At 39.2% G+C, this 16,725-nt stretch overlaps 1 protein-coding gene across 4 annotated transcripts in view; it reads left to right on the plus strand.

The window, feature by feature from the left end:
• Positions 1-16,725, plus strand: part of Rora (RAR related orphan receptor A) — a 672,656-nt gene that overhangs the window by 634,251 nt on the left and 21,680 nt on the right. For all 4 annotated transcript variants that reach the window (XM_047541652.1, XM_047541655.1, XM_047541653.1 and 1 more), the window contains one exon: positions 3,838-3,923. In XM_047541652.1, coding sequence (XP_047397608.1) covers positions 3,838-3,923 — 86 coding nt within the window. The remainder of the gene's footprint in view (positions 1-3,837; positions 3,924-16,725) is intronic.

Here is a 16,725-nt window from a genome sequence, read left to right on the forward strand (position 1 = left end):
AAGCAAATTATTTAGGCAATAGAGCTGAAAACATGGGCAAATTAGAATTTTTCGTAGCAAGATTGTTCATTGGAAAGCCAATTCTCAATGATGTGGATACATCTTGCTTCAAATATTCCACTACACAATACACACACTAGGATAGTTATGGGCACCTGTGAGGGTTGACAGCAGTAGTATCTGACATAACTGATATTTATAAATGATGGCTAAGTTCATGTGTGCAGTAATGTCTGAGCCAAGGTTCTTAATTTGTATTGAAAGAATATTATTTTGAGAAAACACAACACTGATTGGCAGAAAGTAGAAAACATGAAGAGATTCAAGGCAAAGAGATTTTTATCTTTTTCCTTCTTCTTGGATGGAAAACTCAAATTTAAGCCAGGCATTGTGGTGCATGCCTGTAATCCCAGTAGCTCAGGAGGCTGAGGCAGGAGGATCACAAATTTGAGGCCAGCCTCCGCAACTTAGCAGGGCCCTAAGCAACTTTGTGAGACCCTGTCTCAAAATTTTAAAAAAATTTTAAAAGGAGAGGTTCAGGATGTGACTCAGTGGTTAAACACCTCTAGGTTTAATCCCTGGTGGGGAAAAAAAAAAAAAAGACCTTAAATTTACAGAACTGTACTATCTTCCTTTTGAAAAATTTGCAAGGCCTTGATTACATTTTTTTCTCATTGATTAATTTGATTCTGTAAATTGAGTAAAAATGGGGAAGACTTTAGTGCATCATGGAATTAAGTGGAGAGATGAATAAGTGCCCTGCTCCATTCTGCAAATGTTTACTTTCTAGAAATATCAATATGTGTGGTCAGATTGCATTCAGAGGGTTGCTTTTAAAGCAGGTAGATTTTAACCATTTTCTAAAGAGTACTGACAACTGAAATTGTTTTCTGAGATAATTGAGCCACACAGGGGTCAGCTAGTAAAACAGTTTAATCTGACCAATCAAAATAGCTGAAAGTTGCTTTGGAGAAATCTTTGCATTCCCTTACCAATAGATTCCTAGTGAGGCTTATTCTAACTGATCTGATCCTTTAGCCAACGTTGCCCACTGGAGTTAAGCACACACATAGTGGGGACAAACATGTAGGTGAATGGTCTCCCCCTTAGACATACAAGTCAGTCTCCAGTGACTTCATTCATTCTAAGCTTCATGGCCTGCCTATCTCTTATGAAACTGGTCTCAGCCTGAGTATCCTTGAGATATGAAAGACACTGGGAACCTAAGCAAGGTGGAAGACCAACGGCATAAGAGCCTGACTCAGGCCAGCAGTCCTGCTGCAGTGGTACCAGATTCTGGGTCTATGCTGCAACCAGTCTCCACCCTCCCCACATGAGACCAAGAGCCATTCAGGTGGCAGTGCTGGGTCCACAAGAACACTCCCAGGGCCACCTCTATCATGAGTAGACTTCCCTATCTAGAATTTATAGGATTGCCAGAGCCATTAGCAGGCATTTTGGTCACTGCCTTAAACATCATTTCAAATCCAAATGACCATCCACTAAGAGTCCCAGCCCAGCAGAGTGAGCAGCAATACGTCATGTTCAATACGACCCAGATACAGCTTTACTCAGCCTTGCCCATATGGCCTGCCCAGGACCCTCATATATTCTTATCGGGGACTAAACAGATATGCCTGATCTCCCCATTATTAAGGTGGAATGAAGATAATTCTTGAAAAGCCCAAGTTTGAGGTTAGTGTTGCTTTAGTTGCCTTGGGTAGTCTTAATGCTGACTTAAACTGCAGGGCCTAAGCAGGTTGAATATCTCTGATATCTGTGATTGTAGCTCGAGGTGAATCATAAGCAGAAGGAACTCCACTTTGGTCCTCTTTATTTCACATATAAATTCTGTTTAATAAGTGGTCCAAGTACTTTATGTTTCCTAATTATTCTACTCCGTACAGGTCAGGGTGGAGGAGGCTAGTTCTCATTATAGAATAGTTAATTCACGTGGGAAAATCCAGACAACTCTCAGCTGATATCAGCTTTCAGAGTTTCTTACTATCACTTGGCTGTTTTGAGTCTGAAAATTGTTGAGCCTGTCTCTCTCTTCCTCCCCCACTACCCCTACCTCCATCCTGTGACACAAACCTTTCCATTGTCTATTTTTAAAATATTGGAAGAGCCATTAAATATGAGGCATTGTTACATTTCATATTTCCTACAGAATTTTTCTTGAAATCAATACGGCACTAACAGGGAGGCAGACTTGTGAATGACCGTTTTTGCTAAATTCAATTTTAAACATATTAAATTGCAAAACTCAGAATATAAACATTGGTACCATTACTGGGGTATTAGAAAGCCTTCAGGTTATGGAAAATACATTGGATGTGAAGATTTGAACAATCAATCTGGACAAGCACAGAAACTCAGTATGTCAGCACTAAAATAACTGATAGGAAACAAACCCTCTAGATAGCTCGCACTCCATGAAAGTCACCAGAGTTCCTAAGGAAGGGAGTTAGCAGGATACATGGCTTATAATGAGGTTAATCCAGTGGCTTCGTGTGTGCTCTATATTTCGACTACTAAAATTGCATCAAGTCCAAAGTAAGTCATTGTGTAAGCCATCCCAGGATCCAAGATGACTTTAGAAGAAAGAGTGGGCTGTGTGTGTGTGTGTGTGTGTGTGTGTGTGTGTGTGTGTGCGACTTAAATCATGCAGCATATTCCCCGGACCAAGTCCTTGATCTGTGGAAGGTATGGTACTGTGTAGAAGATGTACAAAAATGAAATAGACTTTGGCTATTTGGGCATTTGGTGATTGTACGTGTGTTTACTTCAGTGAGTACTTGGATGTAACTAACATGCAGTAGTGAAAACTATGGGAAGCAAATTTAGCCTAATGGAACATGCCGGGTAAACTGGGGACCACTGCCATCCTGTCTGTGTGGCTCCCCTTTGGTCTTCTTTATTTCACATATAAATTCTATTTAATAGATGGTCTAAGCACTTTCTTTTGCTTAATTATTCTGTTCCTTAAGTCACTTTTTAAATTCTTAATTGTGTTCTTTCTAACTCTACTCAAAATATAATGTGTTTGCTCAGAAATGTGCTTTGTCATATTTGAGAACATTGGTGTAATATGTTAATTATCTGGGTGGTCTTCCAGCATGAGGCATCTTTAAATAATCAATTGGCTAGAAACACTTTCACACTGAACCCAGAAATCAGTTTCCAATGTAAAATACTTGGAAGCAACATATCCTATTTGTCAAGATCCATCATTGTTAAATTCAGATAGGATATTAACTTTATGGTTGAAAGGTTTTGATTGTACACAAATGGACTAATTTTTAACACATGGCAACTACATTAATTTAAAAAAGATGAGTAAGGAATTCTTACCATCATATGTAACTTATTAATATTTTGAATTGAATTATTTTCCTAAGTAGACCTGACTTTTTGGAGTCTATTTTTCTCCATCAGTTGAGCTACAGTGCTCAGCCAAGACAGATTTATGACCTTTTAAAAATAATGATGGAAAATGAGATCGGAGGAAACATTTTAGTATCTGCTTTGCTCTGAGGCCTAAACTGCGAACTCTCCAGTTCTTGAAGGCTTTGAAATGCTGATTCCAGTCTTCTTGTGGGTTCTTAAACACCTTCTCAAATGACCCATTTTAATAACCCGAAAGCTATTATATAACGAGCAGCCATAATTTAGTCCAGGACTCTAGGGGGACCCTCACAGTTCAGCAATGAATAGTTAATGCAGTATAATGTTTAGCAGGTTATTAGTTTTCACTATACAAATGCTGATCAGGGAACGCTTTTATAAGGTGTTTAAAAGAAAATGTAATTAACTGGTTGCGTGCTTCTGTTGCAGCTCAAATTGAAATTATTCCATGCAAGATCTGTGGAGACAAATCATCAGGAATCCATTATGGTGTCATTACGTGTGAAGGCTGCAAGGTAAGCCTTATAAATTGTTGTTTCTATTAATGTTAGAATGTATCTTTGTGATTTCTGTTTTTTATTTATCCTGTGTCTAAAAATTCAATACCTTGGAATTTTGAGAGATGATAAATGACAGGAAAGAATAAATATTTTGGTGTTAAATTAGAATCCAGAAAGTTATATATAGTTTGGCTGCTCCCTTCAAAATATCAAGAGACTGGGGAAAGGTATTTGAGCATTGTTTATGTTTTTCACTTCCAGTTCCAGAATTGATTGAACTGATGAGCTCTCTCTTTGGTTATTGTCTTTTAAAAAGAGATACCTCCAGTCTTCTGTGCTGTTCCTGTTATAAGGTTTATAAAAAGATGTTTCCAGTAAGTTTGATTGGAATGTGGTTGAGTTGTATAGTCAGCACACAGATGTGAACACATCTGGCTAAATTATGGGAAGGCTGTCAGGAAGCACTGAATTCTCATCTTGGACTCTCCACTTTTCCATGTTGTTTTGGGCGTTTCTCAGTCTTTCAGTGGCTCAGTTTCTTCATCTATAAACTAGATATAATCTGATCTTCCTACCTTTTAGGATTATTCAAGAATAGACTGAGAAACTGCATACAAAAGTCCGATAATTGTAAAAATGCGATTTAAATCTAAATATTGTCATTATTATTGCTATTATCACTATTTTTATTATTACTTACTTTAATCTTGGAGTAATGGATACAGCACATGCATAATGTGAGAATGGAATATAAAGATGTTTATCCTAAAAATTTAAGACCACCCCCATAAACCCAGATTACCTCTGTTATTCAGATTTCAATTTATTAAGGTTTAAATCCTCCTGGATATATTGGAAGGGCCTTGAGACTTCTTATAGGATAAAACAGCACAAAATAAATAGGAGAGGAGCTATTTAAGCATGCAGGAGGCCTCTGAGACAGCTGATTGCTACAACCAGACCTGAATTAGCCCTAAGGCTTTTTGAGATCGAGGCAAAAAATAAAATCGACAAATTTGGTTTGCTTTCCTTTAGTGAAATCAGAAAGTACAATGTCATAAAATACAAAATCACCTACAGACACAAATGAGTGCTAAAAGACTTCAGGGAAATTAGTCTCATCGTTTCTTTAATTCTTTGTTTTACTATTAATCATCCTAACCTCATAGTTTAATTCTTCATTTCTCTGTTAATCATCATAACATTTGCCAATCTGTATATGTATAAATGCTTCATGTTGCTGTCATCTAAGCGAAGCTTAGGATTTCTGCTTGCTACCAAACGTACTTAATACATTTCTAAAAAAAAATTAACTGCCTTTCAGGAGTGGGGAGCTTCTACTTAGAGGAGATTTGAATTGTTCATCTCTGTGGTAACCTTCAAGGCCTTAGGGTTCTGGATTACCAGAAAAGAAAGAGAAAGGAAAACATTATACCCTTTTCTCCCTCACTTTGCTCTTCCTCAAAGTAATTAACTAATTTTCTTTTTTAATGAAATGATATCAACTGCCTGGGCTGTGTCATCCTAGGATGCAGGAGAATGGTCTGTGTATGGCAGCTGTCACCCCAGTGATCTTCAGAGTTGACCTGGCTGGTGGGCTGGGCAGCTGTTGTCCTTCACCCTCATCCTCACTCTGTGTTCATCCCCCAAAGCCATGTCCCTGGTAGAAAAGGCATGGCCTTTCTGAAAGAAGGGCATTTAGACAGCAGTGGTGCCTAGTCGGGGTCCCAAGCACATGAGCTTTCTGTGTGTGGCATATGACTTCAGTGTTATCTTAAAGGGCAGGGCCCCAAGCAGCATCCTAGACAACAGTTTGCCACTTGTCCCTTCATTTTATCCAAGAAACTGATCACTCCATCTGAGTCTATCAGTAATATCACATGTAGTTTATGTGGCAAAGTGAAGTATCTGGGAATTAAGTCTAGAGGAGTGGCAGGCTGGGGTCAAGGTGGTTGATTTTATATGGAATACCCCAATAATTTGGAAGGTTAATTAGTAACATACTATTCAATAGAACATGAATTGGCTGTCTGAGTACCATTTGTGTTTACATAGGTACAAAAAATGGTCACCTTTTTACTCTAAACAATTACCTATAAATAAAAATTAAAAATAATAAGAACACACAGGATAGCTATTATTTCACAGTTATCATTTTTGTAGATTCCCTTCCAGATTTTGTACACATAAAGCCTCAGTGCCAGAGTGATTTTCAGTTCTCTGTGGTTCTGTACCTCTGCTCTGTTGACTTTACACAGGGAAAGCCACTGAACAATTAACATGTGATTTTATTAACAGACTGGAACTATGCCCAGCCTGGGATTTGTACAATGTTCTGTGGGAGTTGTCTTGTTTTGTTTTGTTTTGTTTTGACACATATAGTATTTGTTCTGCCATATAGTTTCTCTCTGCTCTAACTAACAATTTTATTCCTAGTTATAGTGAAGTCAAGGGACCTCTACTCTTCATGTTAATTATTTATCATATTGTAACCAGGTTAAGGTGGTTAGATCATGACCAATTGTAAGTAATTTGTCTCAATGGTAATATAATTAGACATAAGGAATATTTATTTTTAGATATATCAAATGATATCTAGTGAGAAAAGCAAAGTGACACCATCATTTTCTGAGCTAATCATTTTGAGTGTATTTTAAATTGCATTTTCAAATCAACAACCTGAAACCATAAAGAAACTAGAGAACCTGTTTACTGAAATAATTATCTGTTTTCCCACATATTTGCTCAGGTGAGCATTACATATGAGCAGCAAAGAAAATGATAGACATTTTGGCAGCTCTTTCTTTTGTTCCTGGCTCTTCCCAGCTCACCCTCTTCTTGTCCCCTTTGCTACCTGTGGAGAGACAGTTCAGTCCTATGCTTACGTTATGCTCTGACTCTGCCACTGGACTGCCTGGGTTGGAATCCCAGCTCTGCCACTGGCCAACTGAAGCACCTACTCAACAGCTCTGGGGGTCCGTCAGTTCCTCCATCTGTGAAATGAGGATGGCAATTGTCGTTGCTTCATGGAGTTATCACAGGCTTTCAGGTAAAGCACTTGGGAGAGTGCCATGCACGGAACAAGCACTTTCAAAGTGCTGGCTGTTGTTATCATCATCCCAGGCCAAACTCTTTAGTGCCTTGGTAATGCTGTTTCATATAGTCAGCTGTTATTTCTAGGATATCTGTGGGTCCAGTCTTGATTTTTGTGGGCATTAGCAATTTGTTATGTACAATCTGCCAAGATAAACAATCATCTGAGCACTCCCTTGGGGTTTCACACTATGAGCACTCTAAAGGACCCAAAGACAGAGAAGATCTAATCCTTCCCTCAAGCAGTTTATGGTCGGGATGTAGAGAAGAGGCCAACACAGGGAAAGGTAAATAGCAATGTTAAGATCTAACTGTTAGGGTAAAGTCACAGTCCATGATATGGCACAGAAGCACACACCCACAAGGTGTCATGGCTGGGGAGATTAGAAGAGTGTGGCCAGCCATGTTTCACTGAGGATGAACCAACCGTGGGCCAGCGGTGGAGAAGGATTTGCCCAGTACAGCAGGATTGGGAGGACATTCTGGGCAGGGGAGGAGGGAAAGTGAGGAACGACAGAGGCAAAAATCCAGAAATAGGGAAGTCTTGAGTGTATTTGGTGTATTTAAGGAACAGTACATAACCCAGTTTGACTGAAGCAAGGTCACCTTCTTTGGATAGTGGAAGCCATCGCCAAGTTTTTAAGGATGCTATTATGCCACAGTTTTTATTATGAACATATTTTACTTGGTCCTCTGGAAGAATAAGGGAATGGCATTCTGGTAATACCCAGGAAAGTATGTACTAGAAAACAGGCCTATAGGGGTTTCCTTCTGTTAGATGTTCCTGAGCCCTTGAAACATAATGTATTCCCTGCTGAGCACATGGGTGGGGGGGTCAGGAAGCAAGCCTGCCAAGGAGGCACCAGGTCAAGGGACAGGAGGACAAAGGAAAGGCCGAGATTAACCTAAGGCAGTAGATGGCAGGATTAAGATTCAACCTCCAAAGCAAGTAAAAATGTGAAGCGTTCAGAGAAGCATGATCATTGCTAAAGGTTTTCTTTGGAGAAATGATCCGAGTTGTCATTCAATTTCAGATCCTACATTCATAAGATACAGTGGCTGCTCAAATGATTATAGAAAATTTATCTCAAATACATACACACATTTTAATCCATATCATTTTAGACATTTTTACTATACACTTTTAACTGCATTTTTAAATGATAATACAATCCAGTATTGGGATTCGTGAATTGACTTCTCATTACATTTAAAATCCTTTGTTCTTGTTAAATTACAGTAGCATTCTTTGTCAAGGATTTAGTCATTAATCAATACATTTAATACCATGTCCTATACAAAACTTCCTTTCCTATGCAGTAAAGGGAGTATTTGGAATCTTTCCACGAACATTCTCTAAAATAACAAGAGAATGCCTTTCAAAGTTAGAGTATATAATTAATACTTTAATTTTTTTCCTGTAAGAAAATGATGAAAGCAACATCTGGGGCTTTTGTGTGTTAGTTTTTAGGAGAAACTAACATGAATGTTCCTTTTAGGCCCAAATTGGCTTTTATTTAGAATATTTTAATATTCTTACTTCCGTTATAAAGTCACTCACTAGTCCTGAATCAATTCTATTTTTCAGTAGTGTTGTATTCATGCCTAATATTTTTATTTTAATGCTTTATAATGCCCAGTTCTAATATGAGAGTTATCCTTTAAGATACAAATTAGACTTGAGGAGGGAAAGCTATTACTACATCTTTAGGACATCAAAGTTTCAGTTCTGTTATATGTAGGTGATAAACTGGGGTTGTAACTCAATGGTAGAGCACTTAAATGGCAGGCACAAAGCCTTAGGTTCACTCTCCAGCACTAGTGGGAGGATAGGCAGGAAAGAACTGTTATATACAGGTGATAAGCAAAAAAATTTTCTTTAGTTAAACTTTCTAGTCCTGCAATGGAATACACACAAGACAGGTATGTGTTAAACAACCCCGATTTACATCAATTTGTGTAACTCAGGTTGTGTTTTTTTCCTGATATTTTTCATTCGTTTGTTTTGGTCTTAATGGTGTCTCAGTAACTGCTGTCCTTCCTCAGCTTACAGAAAACACTGGGCTGGAGGCCCAGTGGATGATAGGGCTCTGACATAGTGCCTGGCTCAGGAAAGGGCCCTCCGTGTTTGCCTGGGAATGCTGGGTGCTGAGTGTGTACGCTTGGATTGATCTGAGTACGGCAAAGCTCAGGCAAAAGCAGACATCTAGACTTACCAAATACGACACTGAGGTCAGCTTTAATCAGAGATCATTTGCACAACAATTCTACAGGGAGGCCATTCGTTATTGAATAAGTAGGGAGTTCAGGAGATCTGAATTTCTGTGATTTATTGCTGCCAGGTGCATGAGTTTGGGGCTGTACCAGCTAACTTTTACAAGAGAGGTTGCCTATTCTTTTCTAAAGATCAAATTTCCTTCCTCATTTGCTTCTTTGGAGTCTGTTGTTCCTGTCTACTCCTCCCACTACACACACACTCTTAAATTTTATCATTTCCTTGGTCTCCTTCTCTCCCTGATGTTAATCTATGCACGCCCTCTCTTTACCCCTCAGTAAAACTAAGTTGACAGTTATCCTCTTTTACCCCTTGTCCAGATACTTAACTGCCCATATTCGTCCAGTGATATTTATTCCTTACCCTCATGCTTCCAAACATTTTCAAAAGAAAGTTCCCAAGATAAATAAAATTAGGACACAATACATCCTTTCACATGTAGGATCCTATACTCACTCTTTGAGCCTCAGAAAGAAAAGGTGAACATATAGCCACTTTAACAGTCCCCCAAATTTCAAATTTTTAGTTGTGTTGAAAAATACAATTGTCAGGGCAGGCATATGAGCATTCACAATAAATCACAGAGTTATGAATAAATCTTGGTTGTCAAAAGCAAATGTGTAGCCGCTCCAAAGCGTCTGCCATTAGAATTCAGCAAGGCAGCTGTCAGCTGTTTTCTTGTAATTAAACAGCCAATGAGCAGCTAATTAAGACATATGTGTATACAGAAGTGGAAGTGGGTATGTTAATGAACTGTAGGAATCAATTCATTAAGTGAAAATTGTCAAAAGACCAAACATAAGATCAGCATTTCAGCCTGTGCTTCTCTGAGAAGGCGCCCCAGGCAGGAGAGGACACCCTCAGAGCAAGACCCCCCAGCTCTTCCTAGCCACACCCACAGTTCAGCCTCCAGCCAACTCACACCTTTTGGCCAAGCTATTAATAACTCCAATAGGAAATGTCATGTGTATTTCAAAACTTTTTATGAAGCAGATTTGGCAAATGAGTGTTTCCCTACTTATTTAAAAACTTGGTATTTAGTACCCCATCATATGTTTTCTCCCTCACCTACACCATTATAGGGCACATCGACTACAGAACTGAAAAGTGGCTTTTTTACTTGCTTGTTTTGTTATTTGTTCACCTGCATTGTTGTTGTTTAGTCTGCACTTCTGAAAGGTGTGTTAAAAAAAATATGTGGTGTTTGGATGCACCTAGGATTCATGGATCAAACCCGGGCTTCTCCCCTTACCTATTTGACTTTGAACACATAACCTCTCTGCACTTTAATTTTCTTATTTGTAAAACAGATATAAAAATATTTAGTTTGCAATTGTGAAGTTGTTGTGAACTACAAGTAAGGTTTACACTGTATCTAGCATAGAAAGGGACCCGGAATCTGATGGTCACCACTGCTTTGATCACAGTCACTGTTTTTCTCTCTGGTCTTTCATCCAGAATGTATGTGTTGACTTCTCTAAGTACTGGGTTAGCTACTCAAACAAACATGGCAGTTGGTGAGAAAAAGATGAATAATGTAGCAAAGTAAGGGTTATGAGGGGGTAAATGCAGGACTCTAGGGATACACGTGGGAGGGGTCCTTCAACCAGCTTTGGGAAGGACCAAGTCAAACAAGGTTCAAGAGGACGTGAATACCTCAGTGAATTCCAAAGAAAAGGGGTTTCCAGCAAGGGGCAGGGATAGGATTCCTTTGGGAAACTTGGAACACAGCAGTGGCAATGCTTGAGGTTGAAAAGAGGATCAAGTATGGGAGAGAGGTGCCTCAACAGGTGGTCATCACTTGCTCATCAGTAGGGCGATGTTGAGTGCTTGTAAGCAGGGAAGTGACTTGAGTAGTTCTGTGTTTTAGATCTTTACTGACTGTGTGAAATGGACTGAAGGGATGAGAAATGAAGCAGGGCTACTGGCAGTATAATAGTCAATTCGGGAAATGATACATGTGGAAACTCCAGGAGATTGCAGCAAAGATAGAAGCAGATGGATCAGAGAAATATGAAGGTGGTGAGAAGCTACCTAAATTGTCAACTGTTTGGGTGTGGATGGACAGGAGGCAGAGATGAAATGAAGCTATCTTTCTACCTTGAGTGACGTGGGAACTGAGGGAGATGGTACCTGTCAGTGAGCAAGAAAACACTGGAAGAGACCAGGCTTGGAAATGGACAGTGGGTTTAGAAATGTTCTGTTCCGGAAAGAAGAGAAAATCATCTGGCTTAAGTTTTTGGAACTTGCGTGGATGGAGGGAAGGGTGATGGGACCTTAGCAGGCCAAACCACAATTTGGGTAAATGCTTATAGGAAGGAAGTAGGGAGAACTCTTTCCAACAACCTAATTGTGAGCCAGTGACCCCATGGGAACTGGGCCCAGCCCAGTCACATGCTAATTAGTTTTTAACAACTTGCACCCTGGAAAAAAAAGTGTGTATATGTATGTAGCTAACTAGTGTATATTTCATTGAAATAACTTCACATAATTTACAAATAATAATAAAATGTATGATATTCTTTACATAAATTTCATGCAGACACACGATTCTCACCGAATACTCTCAATGGTTTTTGCTGAACTGTTCCATCTCTACCTGTGGTTGCAACTGATGAAAGTCTATAGTTCCAACTTGAATCTTGGTTGATATTTCATTTCCCCTAATGAACAAGAAGAAAGTGAAACATTTTGGAACTTCACTCATTCATCAGTGATGATGTATATAACTTTGCTAAATCAGATCACAGTTTTCAAATACCAGAAGAACATTTCCTCCATTTTTCTACTATTCACAATGAGATGGCTATACACAAGACATACTTTTAAGTTCCGTCTGCATTACACTCATTTTCTCCATCACTTTTTAAATTCAGACAACAAGCAAAGCAGTAAATCAAGCTCTGATTGGCAGCCAATTTCTGTGGTGTAAATACTCACCATATGGCCCTTTCAAGCTACCCAGTGTGCCCTCTCATTGAACACAGAGAGAAGAAAAGATGGACCATAGCACACTATTATACAGTATTTCCACCATTTAGCTATAATTGTTATAAATAATTTCAAGAACACATGCTGGAAAAATGAAAAAATAGTTAATTTTTAATAATGCTTAGGTTTAGTAACTGGATTTAGAAACAAACTTCCTGGAATTTTAGCAGTCAATTTTTACACTGTGGTATGAACCTTCTCCTGAACACCAGGGCCTTAGTCCTGATCCTGGGGAGCTCTCATCTAGTGGGGACGGTAAATAAATTTGTAGTGAACAGCCATATTTAAAAATATTGGGGAATAGACTTCCCTGGAGAATGGGAGAGAGACAGAAATAAAACTCAAAGGCACTTTGAAGGCAAAGTGAAGTAAAAGGGGAAATGCTGGAGAGAAGTCTTCGGGAGTACCAGACATGGGACCTTAAGCTCTAAAGGCCTGTATATTATGCTATTTGCGATGACTGCATGCTAGCATGCTGCCACTAGGTGGTGGCAATGTGCCACAGTCCCATTAAGTACTACCTGAAGTTCACCAAGGTGGCTCCTTGCTCAAGGCCACCATGTTTGTAAATGCACATCTTCATGTATTTTGACATCCATTAAAAAAAAAAAAAAAAAAAAAGATGAAAGCCAATGAAGTAATTCTTAGTTTATCCTTAAGAAATAATGAAATTGCAAAACTATGTACTTAATGTCTTTCCCAGCTTCTCACAGTTCTTTTTCGTACACAGTGCCTCCATTCCTCCCCAGATTCCATGCACTGACTTGTGCTGCCCCTGCTCTCTGTATGATGACCTCAGACTGCCCAGCCCTGGAACTCATGACCCAGGTCTATTTCCACCTCCTCTATTATTGCTCCCCAGACAAGCTCCTACTTGTACTCTTAGGAGCATACTGCTTCTTTTAGGTAGGAAGGCTCCTATTATACTTTCCACCTTCTCTTCTAATCATTCTCTCTCTTATGTGTTCTTTAGCTTTTAACATTTTATCAGGTTAACTTCCCAAACACTTAAAACTCTGAGAAATCCCCCAAGGACTGCTGAAAAGAAGTTTAAAGTAGAAGAAAGCCAAACCCTCATTCTTTCTGAAATGCAAAGTTCAGTGTTCTTTTGAGTCACAGAGTCACAGAGGCTTACCCACTCTCTCCCATCTCAGGTCTCACTTTATAACCCTACTTGTACCCTCCTATTTGGTATTCTCTACTTCTTTTTTGGGTGTGACTCTATTGACTTAGTACAAAAGATAGCTCTCTTCTCTGGTTCTTAGCTATGCCATCTCCAGAACTTCTTAGCAAGACTTTGCTCAGTGGGCTCATTAGAGGACCAAATGATGATACCAAGAGGAAGGTGTGTGTACTTGCTTGCTTTCCCCAAACTCTTCCAAACTGACACATCTCAGTAAGTATGGCCCTCTTCTGAGTGGACAACTGGAGAGCCAGGTGTTAGTTCCAGCCATGGGGTCACTCCTCCAAGCATTTGTGGAGTGCCTTGTGGATGCACCTCAAGTTTAAGGCATAAAAACTCAGCTTTCATGATAGTGACTCTTACTTACAGCCCTGGCTGTAAGTTTTGTTGTTGTTTTGTTTGTCAGTGGGCCAACGTGATTGAGACATAGGTGTGATGAATCAAAGGGGGCAAATATTTCTGGTCATAAATGAGGAAAAATGATAGAATAATAAGACTGATTTTTTTCATGTGACTCCTAACCCAAATCAGTTGCAGCTGTAGATAAGGATCTTGTGAACTGTCTTGGGGCGTATTTCTTTAAGGTATATTTCTTAAAGGGTAATTACTGCTGCAGGGGTGCAGTGGTGAACCTAGCAACCTAGGTTGACTAAAGAGCCTGTCTGCAGGAAAACACCAAATCAAACTCGATCAGTCTTGATATTTGATTATGCCTATCTTGATTTTTTTTCTTTACACTAATTTAATGACTGCCTTCTATGAAAACAATGAAGGAGGAATTCCTTTGGCACACACAGGAAGCCTAAGAACAGGACAACAATATAAGTTCTGGAAAGAAACTATGAAAATTCATACCCTGACTTTACCTCATGCTAGAGGGGATATTATGAGCAAGTCTCTGCACCCCCATAAAGCTTTCTTTAGCCCTGAAACAAAGGAAAGGAAAGTATTTGCCTTATCTTTGTCATAATTAAATGTCACAATCCACATAAAGCACAGAGTGCCTAGCACATCTTAAGAATTGTCTAATGGCACCGAGGTTTTGTTCTAAACAGATGTCAAAAGATACATAGACATGGAAATGACTGTCATGAGGAATGAAGTCTGTTACACTCACAAACCCCTAGGAACAGGATCCATGGCATGCCATGCAGGAGCCACATAGGGAAGCACCAGAGTCAATCAGGAGGTAAAGGGAGTTACAGGAACACGCAGGCCAGAGCCTGTATTGTGGTTTCCATGGGAAGGAAGTACACCACAGGGTGAGCAGGATGGTGACTGGCTAGTTTGTTCTACTTAATAGTTATGGGATGCTGGACCTAGGGTTGTTTCTGGTGGTCTTCTCGCTGGCCCTGGGGTGGTAAGGGCTAGGGAATAGTGTCTTGGAGTCTGAAATCTAATCAAGGTGGTATGGTGTTTAGACTCTGACCTGGTTGGTGTGTATACAAAAGGCATGCTACAGGCAAGTTGCTTGCTTTTTGTAGGGATTAGCTGGCCCTGAGAAGGGAAGGACATTACCTCAGGGACCAGCAAGGCCCCAAGATGTCAAAGCATCTAAAGTACAGAATTAAAAGATATGATTAATACAATCACTCATTAAGATTGATCTATCTATCTGTCATCATGCCCTCTAATTCCCTTGTGGTAGTGAAGACTGATGGCTATATATGGCTTCTGTGCTAACATTCAGGAACTTTATTTGTGGTAGTGTGATGTTGAATTAATATGTGGAAACTGAAAGCCAGCATCCTTTTCATTCATGACTCCCAAGAGCTGTGTGTAATCTGGATTTCAGACTTTTGAAAGAAGTGAAGCAACTAGAGAGAATCCCAAGAAGAAACAGGAAAGGTAGAGAAGATCCTAGAAAGGAAGGTGACAAATGTGGCAGTTGGGGCTGTAGAAGACACTTCCCTGAGATAGACTGACAGCTCTCAGCACTGGTTCCATTTAAAGAAAACAAGAGTGTGTGGACATTATCCATATTCAAGAATCACAAAACCAACACCATAGGCTTAATATGAAGCCAACAAAATTCAACCCCAACTAAAGGCAAAGTAAATAAGCTCCTGAGCTGAGACACCTGCAGTGGTAACAAACATGCAGGGTATGAGTGGGAGTTGAGTTTCAGGAAAGAGATAAACACCTTTCAGCTTTGACAGAGATTAACACACTCAGACTGAAACGAACACCCAGACCGGTGACCTCTTGATATCTCTTTCTAAGGATTATCCGCCCCTGTTACCACTTATATTTTCTTGACTTCTCTCCACTAAGCCCAAAGAAAGCTTTACTTCTCACTTTCCTTTCACAGGAGACAACACACACACACACCCCTCAGCTTTAGATATCTTGAGAACAGACTACAGAAGAGACCAGATTTGATACAAGGTAGATTTAAAGTACAATGCTGATGCTGGGTCCACTGGATTGCCCCTGTTTAGTTTAGCAGTTTAGTGAGATGCAAGAAGGAGTGAGAGATCAAGATCCTACCTTGTACCCCCTTTCCAGGTTTTCAAAAATAAACAAGAGGGAACTGAAGTCACATGGTTGCATACACTGACTTGGTCCTCAGAGACCCCAATCATCACATAAGGAAGCAGATAAACTAAATTGTTCTTCCCAGGTAGTTCACATATCTTTCTTTATCTTTCCATTTGCATAGTGTAGAAAAATCAGAAAGCACAGATGAAAATAAAGTTAAAATCACCTGTGGTTCCACCAGTCAAAACTAATGATTTTTTTCATTTTAGGGTATAATTTTCCAAAGTTTCTTCTAAATATACAGATTTCTTTTTTTTTTTCTTTCTCTCTTTTTTCTTTTTTTTTTTTTTTTTTTTTTTTTTTTGTGGTGCTGGGGATGAAACATGTGAGACAAGCACTCTACCAACTGAGCTAGATCCCCAGCCCAGGTTTTAATTTTTTAAATCAAAAATTGGATTATCCTGGGTTTATCTCTTTAACTGATTTTTTAAAATTCAGCATTATATTTTTATCATCTTTTTATAATAATTGTATTTCTGAAATACCATTAATAGTTGCTAAATTCCATTATATGTATGTATAATATGATTTTCACTAATGGTGACATTTAGGATCTTTCTAAATTTCTTCATATTGTAAATAGTGCAGTGAAAAACATCCTTGTAGGTGAATCTTTGTGCCATTCTTAATATTTCTTTAAGGCATATTTCATAAAGTGTAATTACTAGCTGCACAGATGCAGTGGTGAACACCTGTGATCTCAGCTACTCAGGAGGCTGCTATAGGAGAATCAC

Source organism: Sciurus carolinensis, chromosome 2 (assembly GCF_902686445.1).
Source record: "Sciurus carolinensis chromosome 2, mSciCar1.2, whole genome shotgun sequence".
In the NCBI taxonomy this organism is placed as follows: domain Eukaryota; kingdom Metazoa; phylum Chordata; class Mammalia; order Rodentia; family Sciuridae; genus Sciurus; species Sciurus carolinensis.